The sequence below is a fragment of the Triturus cristatus genome, chromosome 7 (genome assembly GCF_964204655.1).
Source record: "Triturus cristatus chromosome 7, aTriCri1.1, whole genome shotgun sequence".
Lineage (NCBI taxonomy): Eukaryota > Metazoa > Chordata > Amphibia > Caudata > Salamandridae > Triturus > Triturus cristatus.
In genome coordinates, this window is record NC_140590.1 from 1,643,111,962 (window position 1) to 1,643,129,143 (window position 17,182).

The 17,182-nt window shown below is 44.0% G+C and overlaps 1 protein-coding gene across 2 annotated transcripts in view; it reads right to left on the reverse strand.

The window, feature by feature from the left end:
* STIP1 (stress induced phosphoprotein 1) overlaps positions 1 to 17,182 on the reverse strand; it is a 189,565-nt gene that overhangs the window by 149,852 nt on the left and 22,531 nt on the right. For both annotated transcript variants that reach the window (XM_085619680.1, XM_085619679.1), the window contains one exon: positions 303 to 512. In XM_085619680.1, coding sequence (XP_085475806.1) covers positions 303 to 512 — 210 coding nt within the window. The remainder of the gene's footprint in view (positions 1 to 302; positions 513 to 17,182) is intronic.

Consider the following 17,182-nt stretch of genomic DNA (forward strand, 5'->3'; position numbering starts at 1 on the left):
CAAAGCTAATCAATCTGTACTTCATCCTTGCGCCACGGGGCGAAAAGGAAGTGGTGTTTGCCAAGCGCTATGCAATGAAAAGGCAGCAAAGAAGAGGGACAATGATGACAACTAACAGTAAGCTATTAACGGTAAAAAGCCCATTTTTTAACACAAGTCTCGCAGGCGAGAGCACAAGAGTCTCGCAAGCGAGAGCGCAAGCTCTAGCAGGCTCGACCTAAAAATAGTCAAATTAAGAATCTAGGCTACCATTCCTATTACTTCACCTACAGAACACACAAAACACTTTGTCACATCCTTACCTTGCCCCAGTCCGGCTTAAGCTCCACAGTCTTGCTCCCATCATCCAAAGCCTTCTGGAACTCCCTCTTCTTCGCGTAAGCCGCAGACCGATTGCTATACAACACATGATTCTTTGGGTCCAGTTTGATTGCTTCGGAATAGCATTTCACAGCTTCTTCGAAGTTGCCAGCACTCAAGGCTTTGTTGCCTTTTTCCTTCAATTCGTTTGCCTGCAGGGAAATGCAGAAATACATAGAATGATACCAAAGCATCGCAGAAACAGCAATTGAAATAATGAGCTTGCAAGTTTAGACTCAAGGACCTAAAATTTCAAACAAGCAATTATAAGAAAAGCCATGTCACGTTTTCAAAGCATACACATTTTACAATTTCCTGAAAAACTGTAAGGTACATGAAAAATACAATGTCGTCGCACACGGAATGTGAAAATGCAAGGTACTAGTTAGAAATGTTCAGCGAGAAAATAACATGTTGCCAATTAACCTACACCAACTTTGTAGGCACTGAATCTTAGGTGAATCTGGACTATAATTTTATTGGAAATCGTCACCAGTGCTGTGTAGCATTATATCCCCGCAAAAGAACGCCAAGGCAACATTCGAGTGTAAATATATTTAAATATTAAAACGACACTAGGTTTGCAATGCAAAATCGTATTGCTAAGGAGTCAACTATACAGATAGGACCAAGGAAGCAACAATTTTCAACAATACTGTAAGTACCAAAAAAATAAAGTGTTGATGAAATGAGTGGGGAGGGGCTATAACATACTGCTAACTCAGTTATGCTTTTTTAGCAAGCGAAGGAAGGAATGACTCAATACGTGTATGTCTGTCTGACAGAAAAGTCAACAGTAGTGAGAAATGTATAATAAAGAACCTGGAATTAACAACCAAGGAACGTCTTGCCTTGAGACCTAAATCACAAAAGTTGAAACTAAATCTCGGAGCCAGAGGAGAAGCCAGGGGTGGAGCAGGATGAAAAGCAACAGCCACTTGACTATTATAAACACACAGGAGGGCCAGAGGAGGTTTAGAGACCTTACACAACGTATAAAAAAAACCCTTGGGTCTATATTATGCAGCGTTGAAGTAACGGGATTCTTGGAAACAATTGCCCATTTATTTCAGCAGATTACAAAAAAAATCCAGGATCTACGAACGCACTGGTCCTAAGCTTGACCTTGCCTGCTATAGATGAACATTAATGGAGAAGAGGACTGCTCCTTGAGGGTGAGCACATCCAACTGCGACTCCACAATTGGCTCCGCTCTTCTACCGCACAAGATTTCCAATTGTTAAGAATCCTCAATTTCCAGCAGGTAAATTGTTACCTCAGTAAAGAAAGAGGTTGTGGAGATGAATAGCAAGCAGGGATTCTGCAGCCAGGAAGCGTTAGTCATCACCTTGCATGACTCATCAGCACTATAACGATGTTACATGACCACCCCGGCAAACTGCTCTCGACTTCAAGTGCCGCACGTATACTTAAAGCTTTCTTACGTGCAACAGAACTACAGATTGAACCGGCTGCATCAACTTTCTTGCCAGATGGAAAGAAATTACTGCGGTGAAAGTCAAATTTCGCAAGAACCACTGTTCGACATTAGCATGCTTGCAAAGTAGATGCATCCAAATTCTAAATAATATTGGAAACTTATCATAAATTGCACTTATTTTACTACCCCTGACTCGGGAACTCTAGATTATAGTTAAATTGTAGAATGTGCTTTATTATTTTTTTCCTTGTGAATTACTTGTACATTTGTGCTCAAATTTGTGGGTGTTTAATAATTGTATTTATATAGTGCTTACTACACCGGACGCGAGGAGTTTTAGAGCTCTTCCGCGAGTAGCGCACTACCTAAAGGTGGATTAGTGGCGGATTAGTTAGGGGAAATGTAAATTGTTATTGGAAGTGGTAAACAGGCGAGTCTGTTGAAGCATTAGGGTGGAGGATACATAAAGGAGGGAAGAGTTTTGAGAACATATAGAATTATGGGCATAGTTTGTGAAAAAGAAGTAGCGTTATTATTGTATTGGGAGTATTGGACATGTGAATCTGTGGGTTGGCCAAATTTGCTAAAAAGGAGGGGTGTGGGGAGCTTGAAAAAGTTGTTTGGAAGTTCATAGTCGTTAGGAAGGTTTCCCCACTAGTACTGATGAGCTGCAGCACCACTGCGCCCCAGATATACCATAACCAAGAACTTTTGTAATCGCCTGCCCTCCTCTTTTGTCCTCCAACCGTTTATGCTGCCCCTTAAGTAATATGTTATTTTTCTTTGAAGTCTTTAAATAAAGCTTTAAAAAAATACATACATTTAAGCAGGCATACCCCCCTCTATACATACACCCATATGCACACAGAAGCAGCAACATTGACTTGGTTTGATACACACACGTATCTTGGTGTAACGAACAACGTTTTCCCTCTCATATAGTTCAATGTAAACAAGCATTGGCATAGCCAATAGGTCTCGCTTTTGGGACCTTTTAAGTGTTTAGTTATGCAACTGTTGCATGGCTAAACACTTATAAGGTCCCAAAGGCGAGACCTATTGGCTATGCCAATGCTGGTCTAAAACTGACTGCTGTAAGTGGTAGGTTCCATCTTTGGGAATGTTGATTTAAAAACAAATGTTGGTAGATTATGTTGTCATGTATGCTGGGCCATCATGATATGTATCATGCCTTCTTTCAATTTGTTTTTGTGCCGATTCTGTAATTATGCTGAAGCCAGTAGATCAAAAGGCGCAGCCTATTGGATCTGTTTGCCAATGCTCATTTCTTTGTGTTTGTTGTTGTTTTGGTGTTGATGTTACATGTTTGTTCTTCAGAGCCTTCACTCTTTATACAAAAGATTGTGAACTTTCTCAAAAGAAGTTTTTAAAATACAAAAATGTAAGGAATAATTTTAACATGCTTTTACATTTGAGGAGAAGGTGCTACAGCGCGTTTGCTTGCCTTGAATGTCTTCTACAGTAGAAAACCCACTAGAGGGAGGCGGATATTTTTGTATGAAGAACAAACAAATACTGAAGTCCTCCAAAATTTCCATTCATATTCACACCAACTTCTTTTTCTGCCTATGGCAGTGCCACATCAGGTCATTGTAAAATACACCAATATGAACACCCTAAAATCCCTTTTGCTTTGTAATCATTAAAACTGTCAATCTCTTGGCAGCTGTGACTCCTGCGAACTTTCTATTTCACTTGCAGTACTTTTTCAACTCTGCAAGATCTTGGCAACCCTTCACTTAAGTATGCCACAAAAAGTCACTGGTTTATCATTAGAAAACCAGCATTAGCAACTCAATCGGTCTGGGGTTAGCTACCTGCCTTTTGAGTTTGTCAATGCTTGTTTTGCCTTATTTTTTTGCAAAACCATATTGTTGGGGAAGCTGTCAGGCCCTCATCAAGTTAAAACATTGGTTAAAAGCTAAAATATAGTTTTGATTTCTAAAAGTGCACATCGTGGCAGTGCCTGGCAGTTAAGATTGCCTGGGATTGTGTGTGACTGGGAAGTTAGTCAATGGCCTAGCTGGGTCTTTGGCCTATGCTGTAATGGAGGTCAGAAAAAATGTGAATTGCATAGTAACACATAGTGGATGAAGATGGCAAACAGAAAGCCACTATAAGTATTCTATTTATATCATTTTAGTATAATCAAACAGGTTTGGTTAACACCAGACCTAAAAGTGTGGGGCAGTGCATCTTGCCAAACCACGGACCAGTACACAAAGTCTTAACCCGTCACTTGGCTTGTTTGCAACTCACTTTACCAGCCTTCTTCCTATCTCTTAACCTTGCAACTTGTATACAAGTCTGTTGTGTGAAACAATCTCTCTTGGTGAAGTCACATAATCCTGTATTCTGCCTTGACTTTCTGTTTTTAAAACCATACGCCAGTGGTCCTGCAAAGTGTGGGTGCATAAGAGAAGTTAAATCTTTTTTATGGACCTAAAATGTATTATTCTTCTTTTGAATATACATGTTTGTGTTCCATGGTTTCGAGCTGGATATCTAGCCCATCCAGTTCGGCCACGGTTTACACATGGATAATGGGTGGGCTTATTATTAACGCATCATTATGCTGGTTTGTGTGCAATTCTGACCGTTCATTAAAAAAGGAGCTATTCCAAGGCTGCACGCAAGCACGCTGAAAGAGGTAGATCATGAGCTTCTCAGTATTTGGTGTAAACATAGTAAAAAGCCTACAAGGTTGCTCAGTGAGTTTGACGGTCGCTGAAGAAGTAGGCAGCGATCTGCAGTTTATGGACCCGAATGCTCATTCCACCGTGCTGCTCTCCGAGTCCAATACATTAAATGCTGTTAAATCGGATAATAATAACACCTATGTTTACAGTGCTTTTACCCAGTAGCAGTGTGATATTAGGAACTATGTTAAAAAAAACCTCATATCACCATTATCCGAAATTAGACGCAAGAGGCTTGCATCATAGATTTCTTGTGTGATCTCAGGTAGTTCTGTGATGTTTCTGCATTACATATGCATTATCTGGATTTCCAAAGACTATATAATGCATAGTATTTTTTCCTTACACCGCAGTTTTTGCCTTTCATATGAAGGATCCTGGAGGGTGAGAACCAAGTTGCATTCTTATAGTCTTATTGGGTTTCTTTTTCTGTGCCTAGCATATTTGTTTCATCAGTTTATCTAAAACCCTTGTCATCAGTTACCTCGCAGTGTCAGATATTCAGGAAAGCGTTCATATTCTATTCACTTTGTTTTATTGCTCTTCCTTTCCTTAACATACTTGCTGGAGCAAAAATTCACAAAGTTTTCTATCGTCTTTCAAGATGTCCCCAGTCCTCTCTTGCCTGTTTCTACTGCAACGATTTTTTATCCAATCATATTTTAGTAGTTCAATTTTTAGGACCGCCTATTTGTAAGCCAGAAAAATAGAGGTGCAGGTTGGATAGGAATGCTTCTACGCCTTTGCATAGTATTAAGTCCCGCTACGCTCCTACTCATCGGTAGCCTTGCAGCATAAAATCTGAAGTTGTGCCCATTGCAGTAGGCTTGTTCTGCTGCCTCTTTTTTTGCTGCGCTTCCCTCCCCAAGCAGCTGCCCAGTGGTGCTTTTGGCTGTTGGGCTGGTGATGGGACAGCAGGTGTGCAATGCAAGAAATACTTTTATGGAAGCAGATTGTTTGCAGATTTCGTCGTTGACTGGGAAAAGAGAAAAGGAGTGGTAGTTGAGCGAGGGAGATATCCTTCTTAGATCTGTGGGCGGGATGGGTTGGGCAAAACGTAGCGTATTTGAACGACACCTGCAGCACTTCGTGATTGGTAGCTTGGGAGTGATATTCAATGCAGGCTTTCGAATGAGAGGCCGATCCATGCCACATTGTCAGGATATTGACATGAGATTCATTTACATCAAATGTATTTCACAAGCATTGGCCGCGCGGCCGTGAAAGAGAAAGTGAGCCACACGGGTAGCATGGAAGGGGGGGGGGGGGGAGCAACACAGGGAAGGCTGGCATATGGTGAGCACTTTCGCGGACGCTTTGATGTTCTCAGTGGCCGCACGGCTCACTGAGAACATCAAAGCGGCCGCGAAAGTGATCAGCAGGCTGACAAATGGTGCGCGCGCCCGGCGCACATGCACTGTAGTTGGCAGCCTGAAAAGCACTAGTTTGCACTTCCAAATCCCGCTTTCTATAGCTCTCGCCAGAGCAGCGCTAAAGCGCTGGCTCAGGCGAGACCTAAACAGTAACAGGCAGCACCAAAACATTTTTTTTTTTTTTTTTAAAGCAGAGGATTCAGGGCTGCCAGAGAAGATGGAAGTCACTTGAGATTATGAGGGCAGTGCAAAAAAGAGCTGCAACAGTGTCCACAGATTTACTTTTGTTCAGTGCAAGCACATTTGCCGCTTACATGCACCAGTGCCAGCAGTACACAAACACCAAAGGGCACCTAAGTAGAGCAACAAACTAACAAACACAGACATCTGTTCATACAGGCACCAATGCCAAACAAAACAAAAGGTATGCATACGACAAAGATGCACGAAAATCTATGCACATAGATGGACGATGGGATCCATTTATCCTTGGAGATAGATAGTACTTAGAGAAGACAAAGGAACCTCACATGCCAATGCCATCCTTGCGTCTAAGATTCGCCACCAGCTGGTATTAAATACAGTCCATCTAGCATGGCCCGTATATCCATGACCGATCTAATCACACACTTGGCACTGCAATACAGTGGCTGCTTCTCCATATAGCACACAAATAAAACTGGGTTGCAAGTGCAACTGTGGTTCACAGACCAAATACTGTACATTCGCTCCTCTCACACATCTCGATTTGTGCTGGAGTCCAACTGAAGCAAACAACTCCCAAAATACAGATTTATAAAAAAAAAATAGTTGCTACTAAAAAGCACTATATTGTGTATGGTCAACAGGGTGACTTTTCCCTGCAAAAACATATACTTGGACTTCATTACATTGTTAATTTGGCCTCGTCTTATTCTCATTTCCTATCGACACACCAAGTCATGCTGTCTACTTGGATCTCAAACTTTGATTTACCCGATATTTAAACTTGATTTGAATAAAATATGATGCCGGTTTCAAAATAAATAAATTAGAAAGTTAATTATTAAAGCGGCAACGTCAATTGGCCGGGCCATTGGTATTGGCTTTGATCAAAGCATGTTTCCTAAGCTAAGGGTACAATTTCAAAAAAGCAACAAGTCAGACAACTTTGCATTGTAAACTAATGATAGATTACAACAAGCATTGGCAAAGCCAATGTCTATCCTAAGCAAGAGCTACTGGGTATGCCAATGTCTTTTAGCCATAATGTAGAGCAGAGCGGCTGCTAGGCAGCACGGCTAAAGGTTATTGAAAAGCGTTAAGACATTGCAAGCTCGGACTGTGCGATAGGGCCTTTTCTTTCTATGGTGGGTTGTGGTGACCAACAGGGGCAACTAAGGAACAGACAACCGTGATAACGAGTGGGAAGGTGGCCAGAAAAGGGTAACAAGTCAAAAAAAGCACCAGGTCACTTTTTCCCCCTCAAGTGGGGCAGGGGATAAAATGGACAATGGGTGGAAGAAACAATACGAAGAATGACGGCGTGGGGTGAAAACCCATACAATAAAGAGGGAGGACTAAGTAGTAACAGACAACGAGGGGAATGGAGTGAGAAGCAAAGAAACAACACAGACAGTGTGGGGGGGGGGGGGCAGAACACGCATGAAGTACAGCGGGGAGAGGGAAGCAATATGGGCATGGGAAAGAAGCAACATGGACTACAGGGAGAGGGACGCACGAAGTTACTCGGTCGAGGGAGTGGGAGGAAAAAAAGAAACATGGGCTAGGGCAGGGGAAGAAAAAAATATAAAAAGACCTCAATCGCTGTGCGATCAGCAGGGGGATAGCAATCAAGCTGAAGCACTCAGTAATTTGGCCTTGCGCCAGCCAAAAGAAGAAAAAGTGAAGCTGGAACACACTGACAAATTAGAAGGCAGTAAATAAGTGAGAAGGAAACAAGTCAATGGTAAGCAATGGGCTGGCTGCAAGCCCCATGTTGCATACAATATCTCTCGCTAATGAAAGTGCATGCACCGTCACCAGAGAGATCTAAACAATGGTACACATTCTGCAAATAGGAGCCGTCTTGAACGTGAAATGAAATGCTGTATCAATGTTTTGCAGGGTATGGGTGACTGCCGGCACAGACCCGCTTGTCCAGAAAACAGCCTCCGGACGGGGCCAGACTGCCCTGTAAAGCCAGACCGGCTCTATAGGTCACAGGTTCAACTCCTGTCAAGTCCAATTCAGGCTTTCATCATTCCAGTGGAAGTAAACTAAGTAAAATTAGATTTCTATTAGTAACATTTGTTATTTGTATTAAGAAAACAAACAGTGGTAGGACACAATGTGTACAAAACATGTTACTATTAGAGCTATATAACTGACTTCCTCAGCCTCATGTGCCCTTCGAAGGCAACCGCCTTTTTGGAAATGGGATTTCAATATGCACCAGTTAGCATTTGAAAAATAGTACATTTTAAAAATAACGTAATATTTGAGACAGAGGCCTTAAGACATGCGTCCCCTTATACCATTTTTGTGGTAATATTGGATTGACAGAAAGACACACAAAAACGAGTGTATATGCTAATGTATGTATGTGCACCTATGTCCGTATGTGTGTTTTGGTATGAGTGTCAGTGGGCTTTGGTATGTTTCTATGTATCTTTGTATGCGAGGGTATGCTTGTCACAATACATGCATCTACGTTCATATGTGTCTGCCCGTGTAAGCATTTGTGCCTGTGTGTCTAGCAATGAGCATGTGTGTGTATGTGTATGTTCTTGTGTCTAGCAGTGTGCAGGATTGTTTGTGCCTGTGTGCAAATGTGTTTGTGTGTGCCTATCAGTGCATACATTTGTTGCTACTCCTGCGCCTGTTTCCCAAAGTGGGCCTATCACAAGATCCCCACGTTGCAACACTCCCAAAGTAAGCACAAGAAGCTCGATTTATTTTGTCAGGCTCGTTGATAGTTTAGTTTTTTTCCAAATCCATTTTACACCAATGCAAGTTATCAGGAAAGGAAAGTTGTCCTGTCTCTCAAACACACTAATATTAAGTATTGGCATGTACTTGAACAATAGGTACTTCCAGTACACACACATTTCCAGAAAGACCTGCTCCACGTGCACAGGGAAGGAAAACACCATACACAGCATCATGCCAACATTTTGAAGGAAAAAAAGAGGGACGTATTTTGTTTAAAAAATTGCGAGTCACCCTGCTGAGACAGGTGTGTTGACACGTCTGACATGGGTAGAATTGGAAGTGTATGCAAATATTCTTCAAGCGCAGAAACACTTTTGCAAAGGGGCCTACATGCATAGGAGTGCTATCTAGTACTGTAATTGAGATAAAATAATTTGAGGATTCTCTAAAAACAGGCATGGGCAAAAAAGTGTAACTAGGAATATTTTATTAGAGGCACCGCCTTGGTAATACAACACATCCTGTGTATATGATTATAATACCTTCATCAGCTTCATCCCATTTTTGATCAGGAAGAAAAACTGAAGAATTCCTTTGTCGGGCTCACAACCCCAACCCTCCCCGCCCCCACCCAGCAGATTCTTCAGTCCATCTTTCTTACATCCAGTCTAGAACAAGCAGAACTATGCCACAGCTAAATATCAGGAAGACGAAGATTCTTATTTTTGGCCCCAGGACAGTCTGTGGAGCCCCACCGTGTGTCCTAGTTTGAAGGCCTATTTCTAAAAATAAAGATTTTAAAAAGAGTGGCTTCTGATTTAATAAGAACTATTGAGGGCCTCACTTAGGGCCTCATGTAGGTAAATAAATTGTACCGGTTCTTAAACACCGAGCCGTACCGAATCGGTAAATTAGAATCGGTAAGTTATATGTAGGTAAAAATTCGGTAACAGTTACCGATTCGGTAACATTCGGTAAATACGAATCGGAATTCACCGAATCGGTAAATACCGAGGTGATAATTACCGAATCGGAAAATACCGAGGTGGGATCTACCGATTCGGAAAATACCGAGGTGGTATCCACCGAATCGGAAAATACCGAATCGGTATGCACGGATTCGGTAAATAACATCACATGACTTGACGAAACAGCTAATCCTGTGCAACGACAGCCCACCCAACCAGGAACTGCCCACACCCAGGCAGGTGTACACAATTAGCCGACGTGGCCACACCCAGGCAGGTGTACATAATTAGCCGACCCTGGAGAGGCTTGGAGTGCAGAGGAGAGGCAGGGAGCAGTTGCATGTGCGAGCGGGAAACGAACAGCATGTCCAGCCAGAGAACACAGAAAGACGGAGGGGAAAGGAGGAGGAAGCTCAAATTCAGCCCCAAGGAACTCCAGGTGCTGGTGGAGGAGGTGGTGAAGCAGCACCAGAAGCTGTTTGGGAGGCAATCCCTGCAAGTGCCTGAGGCCGAAAAGCGCAACATATGGCTGGCCATCCAGGCGCAGGTCAATGCTGTGGGAGTGACCCACAGGGACATTGAGGTCCTCAAAAAGCGCTGGTATGACCTGAGGATTGTGACCAAGAGGAAGATGGGCGACATCCAGAAGGAGGCCAGCCAGACCGGAGGTGGAACCAACAGGGCACCTGCCCTCACCGAACTGGAGGAGCTGGTGGCGGCCACAATCGAGCAAGAGAGCGTCGTGGGTCTTGGGGACGCCGACAGCTCTGCCAGAGCAGCAACACACCAAGGTAAGACGAAAGCACAGCAATGTAGCCCCCCCCTACCCCTATCCCACATCCCCCATTGTGAAACGAGAATCACACTGCAGTCCACACGTGTCAGTGCAGACAGGCAATGCATTCCGGGAGATGTAGTCAGGGCAACACTAACCATGACGTAAATGTCACAGGGCAACAGGGCATGTCACGCACTCGAGGCACAAGGAGACAGAGGACAGATTGGAATGTGAAATGATTTATTGTGACGCTTGCAATGCAGCCCTTCGGGGACACTGAGCCAATGTTGTTTTTCTGTCCACAGATGTGACATCATGCAGTACAGGGCATGCTGCAGGGGAGACGGCACACCTGCCACAAAAATCACCTCTAGCCAGCACGAGTTCAGACCAGGGAGCAGGCCCACTGGCAGCCGCACCACCAACACAGCCAGCCTCGCCGCACACAGAGCCAGCATCACCTCACCGAGAGCCAGCATCACCACAACCACAGCCAGCATCGCCACTCATGTTCGAATCACCGGCCACATCTCCGCTTGCAGGTGTGAGAATGAGGAGGCGTCCAGCAGCCAGGCTACGAGCCTTCGACACCTCGTCAGACGACAGCATGGGCCCAGAAGACCGCACCGGGCACCAGGAAGGGAGCCATCCCACTGTGCCCCACACCTCACAGGCAGCACAGACGGGAGCAAGAGGGCGCCGCAGGTCGCGTGTCCAGAGTCCACCAGCACCCACTGACGGCCATGGTGTCTTCTTGGGGCTCGAGGGCCAAATGTTGAAGCAACAGCGCCTGCAATCAAAGGCAGTTATGTCAGTCCAGAGGCACATGCGGGTGATGAAGACAAGCTTAGTCAACATGGACACAAACATTGGCGGCATGGCTGCGGGCATTCGGGACATGTCCCAGTCAATCCAGCAGTTGTGCAGCAAATTAGATGCTGACATCGAAGCACGGCGCCGGGAACGCCAGAGAAGGGACACTACCAGCAGGGCACTCAACCGTCTGGCAACTGCGACTTCCCTACTTTGCCGGCGCTCTGTGACGATGCAGGAGGGCCTAACACAGTGCTGCAGCGACCTGTCTCGGGGGATGGTGCAGGTGACAAGTGCACTAGGGGTGCTATTGACTAGTCAGGCGTCGACAACTGCTGCAGGGGATGCTGCGGAGCGCATCGACACCAGCAGCAGCAGCATCACACCCCCCGTCCCAGAAGCACGCAGGAGCAGCAGGCGGCTTGGGGTTGGCTCTAGTGAGGATGCACAGGCCGTGCAATCCACCACTGCAGCGCGTATGCGCAAACATTGATGTGGCCCTGCTTAGCCACTTCCCATTGGGTGACGTAACCCTGGACATACTCCTTGTATAGATGGTATATTGCCAGATTGGCCTGTTCATGTGTTCATGGCGTGGTGCCACATTAAACTACGTCATGAATTCACACAACTCGCTGTGTCCCCTCACTTACTCAGAAATAGTTGCATGTGATCTCTGCCCGTCTCTCTCTCCCATCGATTGCAGTTGGCACTCTAGCTGCGCTGCCCTCTGGCTGGCCTGACTCATCCTCGTTGTCCTCAACATATGTTAGTTCCACATCTGTACCTTTTTTCGTGGCAAGGTTGTGCAGCATTGCACAAGTGGCAATAATCTTGCAGCAGGTGATGGGTTTGTACTGGCGTGCGCCTCCGCTCTTGTGGAGGCAGCGGAACCTGCTCTTCAGTAGTCCAAACGTGCGCTCCACCACATTGCGTGTTGTTTTGTTGGCCACGTTGTATCGTCTCTCACTCTGGGTTGCTGGGTGTAGGTAGGGAGTGAGGATGAATGAACGGCATGCATATGCACTGTCGCCTGGATGAGTAAGAGGGAACCATCAGTTACATGCCTCTATACACTCTGATTTGCAGGTTTCAAGGGGCGTCACTGTTACTTACCCAGCAGGTATCCCTCTCCGAATTCGCCGGCACTCAGTCGTGTGTAGATCCCACTATTCTGGAAGATGTAAGAGTCGTGGGTGCTCCCAGGAAACTTTGCAACAATATCTGTGATGATGTTCCCTGCATCACAGATCACCTGCACATTGATGGAGTGGGTGGACTTCCTGTTCCTGTAGATGTGCTCTGTATCAGCTGGTGGACAGATTGGGATGTGTGTACCATCAATACAGCCGATGACATGGGGGAACTGTGCCATGTGATAAAAGTCTGTTTTTGTTTTCTGCAGTGCAGCCTGTGTGTTTGGGAAGCTTATGTAGTGGTGCATTCTCTGCATCATGGCATCCAGGAACTTCCTGAAGAAACGGGACAGGCAACTCTGGGATACACCACCCACCGCAGCTATCACCACCTGATAACTGCCGGATGCCAGTAGATGTAGGCTGCAGAGCACCTGCACATGTGGTGGTATGGCGTGCGCCCTTCTTGTTGGCTGGTCCAGGAGTGGGTGCAGGTCCCTTATCAGGTCCATGATGGTTTCGGGGTGTAGCCTGTACCTCTCATGTATCTCTGCATCAGTCAGCTGTAATAGTGTGATGCGCTGTCTGTAGATTTGTTCCTCCCGTCGCCACACCCTCAGTCCTGCTGCCTGTAGACGTAGGCGCCTTGCAATGACGTACATGGCGGCCATGTTGTCCACGCTGTTGCATTTTGGGATTGCTTATGTGCATTGTTGATGGTTACCACCTGCTTTCAATCCGTGTTAATTACCGACTCTTATTTACCGATTTTCCTGGATTTCTTAATTACCGCCTGCTCCTACATGTCATTTTAAATTTTTACCACTTCATATTTACCACTTCATATTTACCGATTCGTTAATTATGTATTCGGTAAACATGAATCGGTATTTTGGAATTCGGTAACTATGAATCGGTATTTACCGCCTCATATTTACCGAAAAGTGGTTTTTGGACTCCTACATCTCACTTGTCTGAATACCGGTCGGTAACGGCATATTTACCGAAAATCGGCCGTTACCGACCGGTATTTCGCTACCTACATGAGGCCCTTAATGCTGCGGCAAGACTGGTATCAGCAACAGCAGTGGGGCGGCCTCTGCAAGTATGAACGTATCTTTTCAACTACTGAAACTGCACAGACAAATCATCTAGTGCTCTCTACTTTGACTTTCACTTCTGTTTCAGATTCTGGAATTTGGGCGGCCATGCATTTTTAGGTTATCTGCTTGCCACACTGTTTTTCCTTGCTCTCTATTGGCTGTAGCATGAGACTTCCTGTTGGGTTTGGGTTTCTCTTTGTGTGTTTATCTTAGAAGTGGAGCCTGGACCAAGTACTCCTTCCTCTGAACTTTTCATCCGCCTATTTTCTTTCATGGATCTACTTTTGTCCTCGAAAAATAGGTTTGGAAACTGAATGTCATTTGTGCATCTGTACTCACAATTTAGATTTTTTTTTTAGAACATCCATTTTTTTTGGTTATTGAAGTTGTGTACTTTAAGACTGGTGGTTCAGAAACATGCTCACGGATTTCACTTGCACACAGAATTTCGTATTTGGTTTAGTTAGACTATTGAGTCTTTGGGGTTTGCATTTAGAGCACATTTTCATGGTTACTAGGAGAGTGCATGCAACTGTTTCACTGCTCACAGAATTCAGATTTGAGTCTTAAACAGTTGCATTTTTAATTACTTCTTCGTTTTGGACACCACGATTTATGAATACGATTTCCTTTCACAAATGTCATTATTTGATACAAACACTTGTATCAGTTTTTAGCTCAGGATTGCAATTAATCAGCTACTTCACAGTGCTTGTTAGTGCTCGCACAAACTCTCAACCTGAATTCCTGCACCTACAAATAAAAAATAATTCTTTATTTTATCTCGTACTAAAATTTGTGGCACGTATTTCAGTACATCAAATACAGCACGGGTGACTGCAATAGGTTGATTGCTTAATTACGATCCTCCATGGGTTTTGGGTGTAACGTACTTTGTCTCTTAAAAAATGCTTTTGCTATTTTATCTCATTATGATGCTCTGTTTTGTAACATTTCAATCAGGTTTCTTTGTATAAAGACCATTTCATTATTTGAAATCAGGCATGGTGATGTGTTGTGCCAAACAATCTGAAACAGAAACATTTATCTTCTGTTTTAGCCATTTTAAACATAAAAAACACTAATTTAATACATCTACTGCGTTTCAATGTTTTCACCAGAAGATTCCAAATTGAAAAAATATATATTTTAGCAATAAGCACATGCACTGTCTGTTGAAACTGTACGCCTTTATTTCTATGTAGAGCAAATCTTTATTTGCTTACAAGTTTAGTCTTCTCCTTTAATATACATTAAATTCACTCCGTTGCAACTTTAGTAATTAATCTGACGGACTAGGCAATTACAGACAGCGGGAACCGTCAAGGTACAAAACCCCCCATTTGAGTCGCTGCATCACTGTAACATATGGTGATCTTGAGCATTTCACACGGTTTATGGCTCATCCACTGTGAGACTTCAGAAACTGTTGACACTAATTATAAGATTTCTTCGCAGGAAAGAAGCAGCCATCATTTAATACAATCTCAACCATGCTTGCTTTTGGCATTTTCACTTTAATGTTCAAAGCACATAGTGTAGCTTCAGGACAGTCTTCGCCAAGTAAGATGGAAGCATTGTTGGGGAATTGTGTTAAGGATGGATGCCTTTTTCCTGAGAAGAGATCTTATCATTTGCGTCAACAGTTCCATAAGCCAGGACTATCGAAAGTCTCCTGGCGAATGCATTGAGACACAGTAGATGTATAAAATCAATAGATCAGCTGGTAGTTAGGGTTAAAATGGGCAAGAAACGAAAAAGGTTTCCATTTGGATTTGTTTGGCTCAACACATTTCCATGTCTGCTTTCAAGTAAAATAGTCTTTACACAAAGAAACAATGGAAATGTTAGGAAAAAGCATCACAAAGAGATGAAATAAATAAATAAGTTTTATTAAAATACTAAGCAAGCTACACAAACCCAGATAGGATCGTAATTAAGTTGTCTACCTATTGCAGTCACCCGCGCTTAATTTGATGTTCTAAAAAGTGAACCACAAATTTAAGTACGAGATAGGACACAGAATTCGTTATTTGTAAATTCAGGTTGAAAGTTTGTGTGAACACAAACAAGTATTGTAAAGTTGTTAATTATTTCAATCCTAAACTAACGAATGAAAGCGTTTGTATCAAATAATGAGATCTGAGAAAGAAAATATTGTTTATTTTTATTCAGAAGTCTAACGGCAAAAGCATGAATACAAAATTGAGATATGTTCTCCTGCTCAAATGAGTTATGCATTACAGTTGCATGCGGTGCTTTTGTGCATGTAAAAACGTGCTTGCAAACAAATATTTTCTGACAGCAAAGAAACATACTACATGCCTTTTACATTCATAAATCGTGGTGTCCAAAATGAAGGAGCAATTAAAAAAGCAACTTAAGACTCAAACCTGAATTTCTGTGAGCAACATACCAGTTGCATGCACTCTTTGTAACTGTAACAAGCATTGGCAAAGTCAATAGGTTTAGCCTATGCAAAATCATTTGGCAGGTGTTTTTATGTTTACATGTCGCAGAGCAGCTAAACTGTTGCGCAGCATGGCATTACAAAAAAATTAAGTCTATATTACACGGCCAGCATTGGCAATGTCATAGCGTTTTTTTTTTTGTACTTTAAGCCGTGTTACACAGCAGCTCAACTGCTCTGTAATTGTTTTTTTTTTTTTTAATGACAAAGTCAAAAGAATTTACATAAGCAAAACTTATTGCATTTGCCAATGCTGGTTTGTTCTCGTCACCCTGTTTTGAAACAGCTCTCCGTAATCCCATGAAAGGGGTTAAGGGTCACACAACCGTGGACATCTGACATTTCTCCTGGACCATGTCCCATACCTTCATGGTGGCACGCAGAACCGGGGATAGGTACACGCTCTGCGGGTGATTTCATTTGGGGAGCCAGGGTACCTTACAGATGTGGATCCCTGCCACACCCCTATCCATGAAGCACCAGTGTTTTTCCTACTCTAGTTGGTGCCATTCTATCATCCAGCGCATTTGCGCCACCTCACAGTAGTGCCCAAGATGTCGGACCCCAAGTCCCCCTTCCTCCTGTCTCAAGTACATGAGGTGGCGGGCCACGCACGCTCCCCCCCCCCCTGAAGCCATTGATTAGTTGCTGCATTTGGGCCAGTATCGTAGGTGGCGAACATAGGGGAGTGTCTGCGTTATGTAAAAGAGACAGGGCAGAATCGTAATTTTAACGGCGGCCATCTTGCCCAGCCGTGAAAGGATATGTTTCTTCCAATTGTTCAGTTTGTGGCGAATCTTGGACAGTATCTCCAGGTAGTTCATCTGGGCAGTCTTTTTCAGGGTTGATTTTGAATCCCGATGCTGCGCTAAAATCATCGATCTCCGCCCGCAAGGGGTGAAGAGAGGGCAACAGGCGGGTTCAGAATAGGAGCACGTCGTCTGCATATAACAAAATCTTGTGCTCCCTACCTACCATCCGGATCCTGGTAAACGTGGGGAGCTGGCGGAGCCTTTTGGCGAACGGCTCCATATAAAGCGCAAAGAGGTGAGAGGACACTGCTGCTGCGTGCTGCGCCCGGTCTGGAAAGGGAAGGAGACCAACCCC